Consider the following 13850-nt stretch of genomic DNA (forward strand, 5'->3'; position numbering starts at 1 on the left):
CGCATCCACAAGCAGCCTCTCCCCCTTCCCTCCCTAAGAAAAAGGAAGGGTGGTTCTTCTATTTAAAGATGCCAATCTCTCCGCCCTTTCCAGTGCTTTGCAAACGCCCCCCCCAGTTCCGTGGAACACTGCTGCTACTGATGATGACCTCTTCTTTCTCTCCAACCTCTCCCTTCTTGCAAATCCATTCCCATCAGACTACAGTGACGGCCCAGATTTTTCACCTTTCCCTATGTCACGCTGCCCTTGCGACATTCAAAGGATGATGCAAGCAGAAGCTTGAAATACAGTTACTTGGCTAAGACTCCGAAAGGAGTGTAAGAGGGAGTCTAGCTACCCTCATGAGAACATGCCCAGGAGAGTCTGATGGTCCCGGGAAGAGGACGAGAAGTGTGTGGAGCACAGCTTCCCCAGCTGAAGAACACAAGAACACCCTACAGCAGGGTCCAGCTCACTCACATGTATGTGAGCAAAAGCTGCCTAGATTACCCCATCCCCAGCCCATTCAATGATGCATGAACAAGAAACATATTTTCAACAAGGGTTTGGGATTTCTTGTTATGCAGCAATACCTAACTGGGTACACATGTGCAAGCATCCTCCATCTTAAAAAAAAAAAAGATATTATGTGCAATTAGGCTGCTCTAACAAGCAACCATAGGCTGGGTGGCTTAAACAACATCTCTTTCTCACAGTTCTGGAGGCTGCGGAGTCCAAGATCAAGTTGCATACAGATCCAGGGTCTGGTTCCTGATTTACAGACTGCTCTTCTTCCTCTTTTGTCCCCACAGGGCAGAAGAGGGGAGGGAACGTTCTGGAATCTCTTTTGTAAGAGCACTAATTCTGTTTCTGAGGGCTCCACCATCACGACCTAATCACCTCCCAAAAGCCCACCCCCTAATACCATCATCTTGGGGTCAGGACTTCACACAAGTTTGGAAGGGACATAAACATGCAGTCCATTGCAGTGACCGGTAATAATCCTGTGGACCTGTCTCTCGACTCCAGCCCTGACCCTCAGTCATCTGACTTCTCAGTTCAACTTCCAGAGCCATCTGCTCTCACTCTTGCTACTTACACTCCCCAAATCCTCCTGAAACTGCTTTCCATCAGTCCCCAATGACCATATTTAAAGGAAACCCAACAGCTATTAGTCAGTTTTCCTCATGATTTGACCTCTCCAGTGTTTATCCCTTGTCCAGCCAATCCTCTCTGAAACCCTCTCTTTTCGTGGATATCCTGAGTTCACCCTTCTGATTTTCCTCCTATCACACGGGCCTCTCCTTCTCAATTTCCTTTACAAGTTTGTTCTCTTCTTCCTGAAATGCTGCTGTGTCTCGGACGCATGACTAACCTTCCTTTTACCCCTACACTCTTCCTCCGTGACCTATCCACTCTCCTGGATCCATTATCACCCTGAAACTCTTCAGCTCTGTCTCTCTTCCTGACTTTATCTAAGTATCTGTCTAACAGATACTTCATCTGGAGTGTCTCACAAACAAATCAAACCCAAAACATATATCTTCTGAACCTGCTCCTCTCTGTCATGTTTCTTTTTTAGTGATGAACATCACCAATGGCATAGGTGTCCAAGCCAGAGAGCTGGGCTCTGTCTTCAGCTCTCCCTCACTTTTTCCCATTCTAACTGTCACGCAATTCTGTCAACCTCCATCTCTTAAATGTCTTGCAGTCTATATATACTTGCTTCTCCATCCCCATATCTACTTCCTGATCTGGGCCACCATTCCTCCACCTGGATACAGCCCCTCCCCTAACTGGTCCCATTTCTGCCCTCCCATCACTTCTCTAAACTACCAACTTGATAACTCCAAGAAACTCTTCTAATCAAGACAACTACCACTTTAAACACTTTATGGTTTCTACTTTTTAGATGAAGTCCCAACTCTTTAACAAGCTAGCTCCTTTTAACCTGGCCCTACTCATGGAAAGGTAGTAGAAGAAACCACTAGCAATATGCTACTCTGACATAGGATTATTCTGAACTGAAGGTAGACACAAGAAAGGCTCCCTAGACTCCCCCATCTGCCTAAAAGCAAGACATAAATTTCTGAAGAAGCCCCTCCTTCCCTCTGTACCAGAAAGGACAGAAGTTAATCACTAGGGCAACTGAGATCTCATCAGCCTAGAAGTGGCACCAGAGAAATCTACACAACAAACCTTCCAGTCTTTATCTAACATTAGTTATCTTTCCCAAAGAATGCCATCTCTGGAAGCCTAAAACTACTTTCTTCTGTCCTGTAAATTCTCCCCATATTTGTTCTTTGCTGAAGATCCCATGTGAGCTGGAGTTCTAAGTCACTTCTTTGAGTTACTCACTTTTCCCTGGGTAGCTCCCGTGCATACACAGGTATACATGTCTATAAACTTGTTTCTCTTTTGTTATGCAGCTACTTGGTGAGCCATCTCTTGCAATGGAAGCTCTTTCTTGGTCTCCCAAACTTGGATTAGGCACCTGAACTATGATATCCCAGGTCTACATTCCCCTGTGGCTATGGATCCCCATCACCACTACAACCCTTATGACCATCCTCATATATTCAAAACTTTCAGCTGACTCCAAACTCACTAAGTCCATATTTGGTAAATGATAAGATGCAAGGATTACTACTACCTTGGGAAAAAATCACTTATCAAAAAGGTTGTTAATTACCAAGCTATCACTCACATTACCTAAGAATTACATGGACATCACAAGTATTAATTGTTAATTCACTCAGCATTTTATTGACGATCAGCCTTAGGTTAAGAATCTTATTTACTGGGCGCCTGGGTGGCTCAGTGGGTTAAGCCGCTGCCTTCGGCTCAGGTCATGATCTCAGGATCCTGGGATCGAGTCCCGCATCGGGCTCTCTGCTCAGCAGGGAGCCTGCTTCCTCCTCTCTCTCTCTGCCTGCCTCTCTGCCTACTTGTAACCTCTCTCTGTCAAATAAATAAATAAAAATCTTTAAAAAAATAAAATTAAAAAAAAATAATCTTATTTACTCCTTTATTCAAGGGAAGCAAACAGACAATAAACTCGTGTTCCTCTAAAAATGGGGAAATGTTACAGAATTTGAGTTGCCTAAAGATTTGACTGGTTTGACTCTAGGTACTTGAAATGTACTTTTCCAAGCCAGGCCAGTAGAGGGAACCATTGACTTTGGAAATGTCACATCAGACCAAAGCAGCAGGAGTAAAAATGCTCTCCAAGGGTGGAGGTTGGGAGAGGATGGATGCGGATAGGGGCGCGGACGGTGGTACAGACAGGTCTGGGGGCAGGGCGGCGGCAGGCATGTGTCAGACTGAACAGCAGGGCGAGCCGCTGTGGGGAGGAGCACTGCCATGGCCAGTGTTAGAAGGACTCAGAAAACCGGAGTTTACAGGAAAAGGCCCCGGCAATGCTAGGAAACACCACAGACTTGCCAAGCTCTACTTTCTTGATGGAAACACTAGAAACCAAGAAAAGGGAAAACACTCCAAAAAGCTAAGAAGAAAAGAATCAGAATGAGGTCACACTAGCATCATGATCATAGGAGGTGAGAGCAAAAAGAATAAAAATAACGAGGCATTTAGAGGCACAGGGGTGGCTCGGCTGGTTAAGCAGCCGACTCCTGATTTTGACTCAGGTCGTGATCTCAAGGTGGGGAGATCCAGCCCCATGTCCAGCTCCTCACTCAGCAGGGGTCTGCTTGAGAGTCTCTTCTCTCTCCCCTTCTGTGCCCCCCCCCAAAACTGTGCTCTCTAAATAAATAAATGCATGAAATCTTTTTAAAAAGGCATGTATTCCTGGCCTCGGGCCAAGTGGTACCTTCTCCCCTGAAGGGTGCCCTCCCTAAATCTGGTTCATGAGCCAGGCCATGCACAGGGACCCTTTGGTGCACCCTCCCAACCTTCTCAAAACACCCCCACCCCCTGAGAACCTCACTGCCCCCCTGTCCCCTACAGCGCACAGCACACGTAATCCCAGGCCGGTCTCCGTGCATTTCCTTCAGAACCATACAAATAAGTTCAAGGAGTAACGAGTTTCAAGAATACACCAAAGGTTACTTATACCCAACCAACCCTATCTTATCACAGTTTAGCCAGGCCGAGCAAGGCATTTGTAGCCTCATGTACACTCCCAAATGCTGAGTAAGGGGGCACCTGGGTGGCTCAGTGGGTTAAAGCATCTATTTTCAATTCAGGTCATGATCTCAAGGTCCTGGGATCAAGCCCAGCATTGGGTCCTCTGCTCAGCAGGGAGCCTACTTCCCCCTCTCTCTCTGTCTGCCTTTCTGCCTACTTGTGATCTCTCTCTGTCAAATAAATAAGTTAAATCTTTTTTTTTTTTTTTTTTAATGCTGAGTGAGTGCCGTAGGGAGCCAGGACCCCAACTTCCAGGCGCTCGGAGAGATTACAGTACCAAGTAACATAAACATACGGCTGCTCTAGAGTTTTCCTGAACCACACAGATCCTGCTGGGACCAGCGTTGATAGACCAAGTCATTCGGGGTCATTCTGTCACCCTTGCCAGAGATGTGTTTTGGCACGGGGCATGTGACACAGCCCTTGGCAGTGAGATACAAACGAAACTCTGCCAGAGGCTTCTGGAAACGTTTTCCTGCCCCAGAGAACAGGACACAAAGACGGGGGTCTGTTCCTCCTCCCTCCTGGAGCTGAGCTGCAGAGCAGTCTCGTCATCAGGAGAAAAAGGTCACCCGCCCTTCTGAGAGGCTGGCCTCCGGTCTCATGGGGCCTTGGGGGGGCCACTCACTGAAGCAACCCCCGTGGCAAAAGAAGGCAGTTTCTTCATTGCCGGAGCCCCGTTTCTCTGGGTGTTCAGTGACTGCGCCCGGAAACGCAGATCCTGGCTCCAGTGACAATGAGGGAAACACAACAGCAAGCCGTCACTCAGGGATTGGCAAACACTCAAAATCGGTCTTTTCCAGGGTTGGTCTTTTCCTTGGGAACTGGTGGGAAGTTAAATGGGTATGGGATTTGGTAAAGGCCCCTTGGCAGTGGCTACGTAAACATGCACGTCCTTTGATGCAGCAACAGAGTGCTAAGAACCTCTCTGTGCACTGCTTCTCTTTCCTTCTCCTCCCTTGTTCTCAGGCCCCGAGGTGGGCCTCGACACACAGCCCCTGCCCATTCTCGGCCCTCGGGTCTCTGGTGCGGCTCAGTAGGGGCTGGGGCAGAGGGCAAGAAGGGGGTACTCACCCCTGCCTCCCTGCGCAGCACCCACCCTACCAGCTGCAGGCTTAGAGTCTCAGGTGCACTAAGGGACCTGACACTAAGGACTAAGGACACTCAGGTATCTGGCACCCCCAGACACAAATGACTTCGCGACAGCACTGTCCCTAACAGGCTAATTCGGAAACCTGGAACGCACCGCTCTCCACATTGGGGAGGCTGGAATCCGTGGGCTTCGGCTCACCGCGGTGGCCCTCGGATAGGAAGTAAATGTGCGGTAAATACTTGTTTTCAAGAGGATTTTGCACAGAACAGACGAGTCACGGTTTACCAAACCACCTCGCCGTTACGGGACACAGGGGACGCGGCCGCGGGCACACGAGCGCACCCCGGAACGTGCTGCGGCAAGAACAGGTAAGTCTTGCGTCCCCGGGGAATGTGAACAGATCTCCTAAGGTCAAATTCTTTACAGAACCACCCACGTGCAGGTAAATAAAAAGCACAGGTGCACACGTGCGTGTCTGACAGGGAGAGAGGTCTGGGAGTGTCGGTGGCCGGGGCGGGGGCGGGCGGTGGTCTGCGGGAGGAAGAATGTGGGAGAGGAGACCGCGGCCTTTTTCTCGAAAGAATACTTCTGCGGCGCTTTTTCTTACCGTAAGTGCACATCCCCAGACAGCTTTTTGGAATTTAGAAGCCATTCGGTAAGTAAAACTGGTTATGGAGTTGGATTAAATGGGACACAGCCTGGGCGCCTGGTGGCTCCGTCACTGGGCGTCCACCTTCGGCTCAGGTCATGATCCCAGGGTCCTGGGATCGAGCCCCGCATCGGGTTCTCAGCCCACTCAGTGGAGAGCCTGGTTCTCCCTCTCCCACTCCCCCTGCTTATGTTCCCTCCCTCACTGTGTCTCTCTCTGTCAAATAAACAAAATCTTTTTTTAAAAACGGGACACGACCATCTCTCGGCTATAGCCCAAACAACCTCTTTCCTCCACGGCGGGGAGCAGCGCGAACAGATCCTCGGCGGGTCTCCTTCCTTCTCACCTTCCTGATGGCTCCGTGTCCCACGAACATCTCAAGGGCTGCGTGACTTCCCCAGCCCTGTGGTACCCACGAAGAGCCGTCCCCGGCCACCACACTGGTATGAGAGCCTCCCAGGCTCCAGTTCGCAAAGCGGGATCCCCAGACCAGCAGCATGGGCATTGCTGGGGGCATGGGCCGGAGCCTGTAGAGATGCGTGTTCCCAGGCCCCTCCCTAGATCCGTTCAATCTGAAACTGGGGGGGGGGGGGACGGGGCAGCGGGCAGAGCCGGACAATCCCTGTTTGAACCAAATCTGCATCAAAACATAGATGAGCCACCCCCCACTGATGTGGGTGCTCACGGGAGGGACCAGCCCTGAGAGGTCCTGTCACCACCTTCAGAAACAAATCAGGGGCGCTCAGTGGGTTAAAGACTCTGCCTTCGGCTCAGGTCATGATCTCAGGGTCCTGGGATCGAGCCCCGCATTGGGCTCTCTGCTTAGCGGGGAGCCTGCTTCCTCCTCTCTCTCTGCCTGCCTCTCTGCCTACTTGTGATCTCTCTCTCTGTCAAATAAATAAGCTCTTTAAAAAAAAAAAAAAGGAACAAATTAAGGAAAAAATCACTTCCTCCCATTGAAGCAATTAAGACAAACAAGGAAGTGCTTTTTAATCAGATTTCTTCAACGTAGCAAAAAAAAAAAAACAAAACCTTACTCCTTCCCACCTTACTCCTTAACAATTCAGTCCTACAGCAGGCCTGGGGTGGGCGTCCCAGGGGTCAGAGCCCAGGTGCAGGGAGCAGGCGGCTGCCAAGGAAAAGGGTGCGCCCAGGACCTAGCCAGACACAGCCACGGCTTGACCCCATCAGCAACCAAGCTAAGGATCTGGACGCCAGGAGAAAGAGAGAAGCTAAAAACAAGAAAAGAAAATACATTATCATGATACACATTTGTTGAGAGGGAAGAGAACCTCCGTACCCATCAAATCAACAACGGTCCCCTCCAGACAACAGAACCAAGAAGGCCCTGGGGCTGAGGAGCTAAGTGATGTTCACCCTGAACTTGACCAGCTTTCTGTGTTTAACTTCGGTTGCTTCTGTGGTTTTCTTCAGAACGCGGCGTATTACATTTTATAATCAACTTAGCAGACCAGCAGCGGTGCCAAGTAGAGAAAGTGCCCGGGGCAGCCACCGTCCCCCACGACCCAGCCGGGGTCACAGTCCGGACACTTCCCCGCAACACCCCGACGTGTGGGGCCCAGAGAATGACACTCACGCCAGCCACGGTGATCCTAATGGTCTGACCACGCTACAGTCTCCCACGCAGCCACAGGGACGGAGCAAGGATGGGAGGCGCTGCCGGGCTGCCCTCAGCCCCGAGCTTCTCCCTCTGCACCGCTGGTCCCGGCGCCCTGGGCCCAGAAAACACCTGCTGCTTCTCCCTCTGCGGGGCCTCTCTCCGACCCCGAGAGGAGCTACGTCAGCTGTGACTTAAAGTACATCAATTCCAGAAAATCACAGCTCCTGCAGAAGGACGAGTGCTAGGAATGAACCTCTGGATGCCCGCCAGTTCCTCTGTTGAGCCCTCAACCCCCCAGGTGACTGTGTTTGGAGACGGGGCCTTTGGGGAGGTGACAAAGGTTAAAGATGGTCACCGGGGTCAGGAGCCCTGACCCAAGAGGACAGGTGTCCTTATCAGAGGAGACACCAGAGACCTCACACTCTCTCTCTCCACCACAGGAGGACACAGCAAGGAGGGGCCCCGTGCACGGGAGGAGGGCTCTGACCAGGAACCAAATGCCCTGCATGGCACCTTGACCTTGGACTCCCAGCCTCCAGAACCGTTGGAAACAGATTTCTGTTGCACAATACCCCCAGTATGTGGGACTTTCATTACATAAACCCGAACACACTGACCCTGGGGATGCTCAAGAAGAATAAAGTAAAGGTAATCCGATGAGTGGCACAGAGACACGTTAATGGTATCATGTGCAGAATCTGCCCAGATCTTAGAGTAACGGGATGAGGGAAATGAGAGAGACCGTGCGGCCTGAGGACCGGGCTGCTTCCTCTGGGTCTGAGAAGGAATCTCAGGAAGAACGAACAAAACAAGGCAGACAGTGTTTCACAGAGATTAACTGAGGTTTCCTAAAAGTACACCGAATGTAAGTCAGCGCAAATGCAGAGAGAAGGAGCTGAGACACGACCACTGGGGCCAGGGGGAGGCGGCGGTATTTTCACTATCGAGGATGAGTGGGAGATATTTGCAAGTTTCGGCAAATATCAGGGCCTCAACAAAGATACAAGAGGAGGCTGGACTCGGGCTTCCCTGCAACACTCAGTGGGGGGAGAAGGCAAAGGACAAGTCGCTAATCCTATCATTTCAAATGGGCAAGATTCCAGAAGGTTCTCTCGTGGGCATTAAGCCACCGGCAACACCCTTAACGCACACAGAGTTCTGGCAAATCCGTAAGAAAGGGAACCTCGTTTCCTGCACATTCTCCTGGTGTTCATGTCTAGCCCGAGCCACGGGCCCCGCTCTCCAGCGGCCCCCAAGCCCTCCGCTCTGCACCCAGCGGACACGGGAGCCTGGGGCTCCACAACCCCCACCTGCCGCCGAGGCCTCTTCGACGCCCCACGTCTCGAAGCCCTGAGCACCAAACGGAGCCGGCGCTCCTCCACCATCACTGTGCATACGTCCCTCGGGAATTCGTCATGCCCCGTCCAGCCCAGAGGTCGCCTTCCTGTCGCCCCCCACGCCACACCACTTTCTTGGCCAAAAAGTTCCTGCTTCCTCTCTGTCATGGAAACGGCTTCTGGGTCCCCGAGGGCTATCCAGCCGCTGTCACCACACCCAGTCTCATCGCACTCAAAGGCATTCTCTCATGTTGCATCTAAACCCTTGATGGTCTGGTCCCTGCCTCCTCTTGGAGCCACCTACCATCCCTCCAAGTCACATGCAAGCCTCCCACCTCACGGCCTGAGAGGGGCTTCGCTCCCTCTTCGCCCCGTGCACTTGGCTGCCCCGGCTGCAGCCGCCTCCCTCTGACTCCTGCGGCGCTCGGTTCAAGTCCCCGCGTCCCCCCTTCCCTGACCCCTGCCCTCAACCAGCAGGCCAGCTGGAGCGTTCAATGCCCACGGCCCCCGGGGCTCCCTCCGTCAGAGCTCCATCAGAGGCCTAGGCGCTGGGGAATTCCTGGAGGGCAGAGCTGCCCTTCACGTGGGTGTCCCCAGTTCCTGGGCCAGTGGAAGGCGGTGAACAGGGAGCCCAGGATCACTGAACGCCCCCCGCTTTCCTCTCCCCCTCGTGCACTTCAGCACATCCTGGATCTTGGCTTTCGAAGCCTGGAGTACCCCCACGGAGGCAAAGCTTTGCACCCTAAGACCCAACGAGGCAGACGTGTGTTGGCACAACCTAGCCCCCCCCTAATTCGGGAGGGTCCCCCACCTCCCCCAGCTTGACTAAAAAGCAGTGTGTACAGACCACTCCCCGTTGACATTACAGGGAGTGAAGCTGCCAGATGCTGGCTTTGCTGGGCTCCCCGGATCAGAGTCACCCCCGTGCCGCTCTGACCCAGGAGCTCGTGATGCCCAGCGGGACAGAGAGGCCTCTCTTTGCTGGTGGCAGCAAACGCTCTCTCGCCAGAATCAATGTGCGGTGCAGTCGGGGGCCTCTTCTCCAGCTTCCCAGCCTGGAGTCCAGGGCCCGGCTCCCCCACGCCATCGCGCGGCGCCCTACATTCCGTCGGTAAGCAAACACCTCTTCTTCCCGACTCGGCGGGAAGCAGCGTCTTTGCAGCTGAGAGCCTGACTCATCAAACCGACTGATCCTGCAAGCCAAGAATTTCTGAGCCGGTCAAGTGACAAACCCACTTATCACCCCAAGGACAAGCGACGTGTGGTCCAGAGGGACGAGCACAGGCTTGTCTCCAAAAAAGTCTGAGGACAGTTCTAGAGGAGGACAGCCACCAGGTGCTCGGCAGTGACGGCAGAAGTTCCACTTCTCGCAGTGACAAAGCTGGGCTGAAGGACGCTTCGGGGGACGCTCTCCCCCGGACAGTGCAGTCCTGCCTCGTTACACTGATACACTCCAGACAAGCCGCTCCCAGCTTTTTTTTTTACATCCATGGGCAAGTGGGAGGTTACTGTGTGAATACGTCTAGCAGATCCAGTAACCATCACTTACAGCCTGTCTACGGGATCTAGTCACTATCGCCAGCGAGGGCGGGAGGTCACCAGCATCTCTCCGCTCCCCATCCCCAAGCACTGGGTAGGTGCGATGCTCTGGGGGAAGGGATGCCGAGCCTGGGTTTCTGCAGCAGCTTCACCTTCAAAGATGCTGGGGAGTTACCAGGGCGACACGTGCCCAACAGTGAGCTCGGCGCAAACCGCACCGTCCCCAAGGCACGAGGAGAATGCATCCCTGTCCTGACCGGCCCTTTCCTGTGCCGCTCAGCAGCAGAATAAAGAGCTCATCAATTCCCGTCCTTACGTTAACTTCACGAGCTGAGTTCAAGGGCAAAGCCCTGCCCCCCGCCCGCCCCCCACCGCTTAGCAGCTGCCCCCCAGCCTCCAGTAGGCAAAGCCGGGTCTTACCTGCCTGCGCGGCTGTGATTAGGGCCGTGTTCCCCTCGCTGTCCTGCCAGTTGACATCAACGTGGGGGCACTCGGCTAAGACCACCACAGTATCCACAAAGCCGTGGTAGCAGGCGACAATAAGGCCAGTCTAGAAGTGAAGAGGGAAGCGGGTCAGAGGGCCGGAGCCCGAGCATCACCCCCGGAGACCCCGCGTGCACACACTGTCCCCCCGCGGTGGGACACAGAGAACCCCAGGGCCCGGTTCTGGTTGGCGGTTTAACAAGCCAGGCACTTGTTCACTCTCGAGTGTTCTCAGAGGGCTGCCCACGAGAGAGGGCACGATGCCTGGGAAACGTCCGGAAACCGAGATCCCTGCCCTGTACGGTGCGCCTTCCAACGGGAGGACAGAGCAAACCAGAGAGCCACCAGGGGGACGACAGAGCGTGTGAGAAAGGAGACGAGGGTCAGAGAGGCTGTGAGTGCGGGGCACACGTGGCTCAGTGTCCAACAGAGTGCACAGCGGCGGCTCCCTGGGGACAGTAGATGAAGCTGGGCAAGAGGTGCGGCAGAGCGAGGGCCGCGGGGGAGGCACCCCTGGGAGGCCCGGGGGCTGGAAGGAGGAAGTGAAGGGGCATGGGAAGCCCAGAGGCCACAGCACAAACCCTGAGACCGGCCGAGTATTGAGCGATCAGTCGTCAGGTGCCCTCATCAAGTCCAGCTGCGGGATGGACACGGAGTGTACGGGACCAGTCTGGTTACGGGGAGACCAGCTGGGAGGGATGCTATCATTAAAAATAAATATTTGGTCTTTGTCCCCAGTTCCCGACACAGAGCTCTGAAAACACTTGGAAACTGCAGTTCTTACGTGCCCCTGATACGACGCACATGATGGAGGGCAGGGTGCTGGGAGCATCAGGACGGAGGCCAGTCTTTAGGAAGACCGACCACCACACAAGCAGGAGGTCAGATCTTGCTGCTTCTCTGCACCAACCCCAACCCCACCTCCGGAGAGGGGAGCAGGGCTGGAGACGGAGTTCTATCACCAACAGCCAATGACTGAAGGCTCAGAGCAAATCGTACCCACTTAATGAAAGCTTCACAAACACCCCTTAACAGTGGGGTTTGGGGGGCTTCTGGGTTGGTACTGAGAGGGGGGTTCTCCCAGAAAGGGCACACAAGGTCCGCACCCCTTTCCCATACGTCGCCCAGAGCAACTTCCATTTGGCTGTTCTCGGCTTGTGTGCTTGATGATAAACCAGTGACAGTCACCAGTGAAGCACTTTCCTGAGTTCTGTGAGTTACTCTAGTGAATCATCAAACATGGGTGGGGAGGAATCCCCAAATTTGTAGCCCGTTGGATCAGCAGGTGACCCCTGGGTCAAGACTTGCAGGACGGAGCCCCCCACCTGTGGGTCTGCACTAACTGGAGAGTTCGGGTCAGAATTCCTGGCATCGCTGGAGACCACTGGTGTCAGGGAACTGGAGAAACCGGGAAGGAAGAACCACACGGATTTGATGTCAGAGGAGAAAGACATTGCAGGCTCCAGGACAGGGAGAATCGAATTTCTGCCGTTTGAGCGGCCATCCACTTTCCGGTATTTTGCTGGAGCCGCTGAGCTGACTAAAAGGTGGGCGACAAAGGAAAATGATCTAAGGGTCCTCACACACACGGATTCGGTGACATGCTGAAATTCAAGACATGGCCATCCAGAGCTAAGGATCCCGGGACGTTGAGCACTGCCAGGCGCTCGCAGCACCGCACAGGGGACACTCGCGCTTAGAGCAACTCCACCTTGACCCAGCTCTACGTGGGCCAGCTTTCCACCAAGAATGCCATTTTTCATGGAACAAAGAAGAGGCACGGGCAATCCTACCTACTTATCTCACTAAGCTCCGGTGGCTGTCCCAAAAGAACACTGAATCACAAATATTGGAATTTTTAGTTTCAGAGACACAGATTTTCTTTTTTTTTTTTAATATTTTACTTATTTATTTGACAGACAGAGATCACAAGTAGGCAGAGAGGCAGGCAGAGAGAGAGGAGGAAGCAGGCTCCCTGCTGAGCAGAGAGCCCGATGCGGGGCTTGATCCCAGGACCCTGGGATCATGACCTGAGCTGAAGGCAGAGGCTTTAACCCACTGAGCCACCCAGGCGCCTCCAGATTTTCTTTTTAATACTATCAACCGTTGGGCAGCATAAGGAACTCCATAATGTTGCGACCATAGTAAAGCCTATTTCCTATGCCCCAGCACACGCCTTCTTTGAAGTGCGTCATTCCATCCATAGCGTGAACTGGTTCACAATAACTTAACTTAAAAGAGAAGCGAGCACGCGTGAGCCCAGGCTTTCCGTGTCTGTGATAACCAGAGTTCACTGCCACCAATACCTGCGTGCTCCCACCCAACGTGTCTGCTCTCTGACACTCAGAGGTCTGCAAAACCTGTGACTCCACGCGGTAGGCACCAGAATCTCATTCTGGAGGTTTATCTCAAGTGTCTGACGATTTCCTGATTTATAAATAAGGCATGCTGGACCCAGTGTAACATCTTGCTTCTTACATAACAACACAAGAAGCTCATATTTATTACAGAAAAGAAATTTGAAAACAGAGAAGACAAAAAATTACCCAGACACACACAATCTCACAAACACATAGATACACACACATGCATGCTCACACATTTTTTCTATACCCAAATAGGATTACTTGCTCTATGTCTCAATGAGGACTGTATCAGTAACATCTTTGCACATCAATCAAAACACTGGTGTGTCAACATTTCCACCAGATGTGGAACATTCTATTCTAGGAGGGCAGAATCATAATTTAATGCATCCCTACTCTTGGATGGGGAGATGGATTCCCTGTTTTTTCCCCTATTATGAGTAACAACTATAATGAAAACCCCTAGAACTAAGGCTTTGTACATCTCATTCCTTATTGTATCAGGAGACGTTCTTAGAAGTAGGATTTCTGGACTAAAGGAAAGAAATAATCTGAAAGCTAGAAAACACACACTGAAAACCTGTCCTTCAAAAACATCCCAAAGGCACCCACCTTTGCCAATCTGGCCATCCAATCT

At 52.5% G+C, this 13850-nt stretch overlaps 1 protein-coding gene across 2 annotated transcripts in view; it reads right to left on the reverse strand.

Moving 5' to 3' along the window:
- ANKRD33B (ankyrin repeat domain 33B) overlaps positions 1-13850 on the reverse strand; it is a 75570-nt gene that overhangs the window by 20064 nt on the left and 41656 nt on the right. Inside the window, exon 2 of one of the 2 annotated variants that reach the window (XM_082725162.1) lies at positions 10785-10914. The exons of the other annotated variant lie outside the window; for it this stretch is intronic. Coding sequence (XP_082581288.1) covers positions 10785-10914 — 130 coding nt within the window. The remainder of the gene's footprint in view (positions 1-10784; positions 10915-13850) is intronic. 2 annotated transcript variants of the gene reach the window in all.

This window comes from Mustela nivalis (genome assembly GCF_964662115.1).
Source record: "Mustela nivalis genome assembly, chromosome: 3".
NCBI lineage: Eukaryota > Metazoa > Chordata > Mammalia > Carnivora > Mustelidae > Mustela > Mustela nivalis.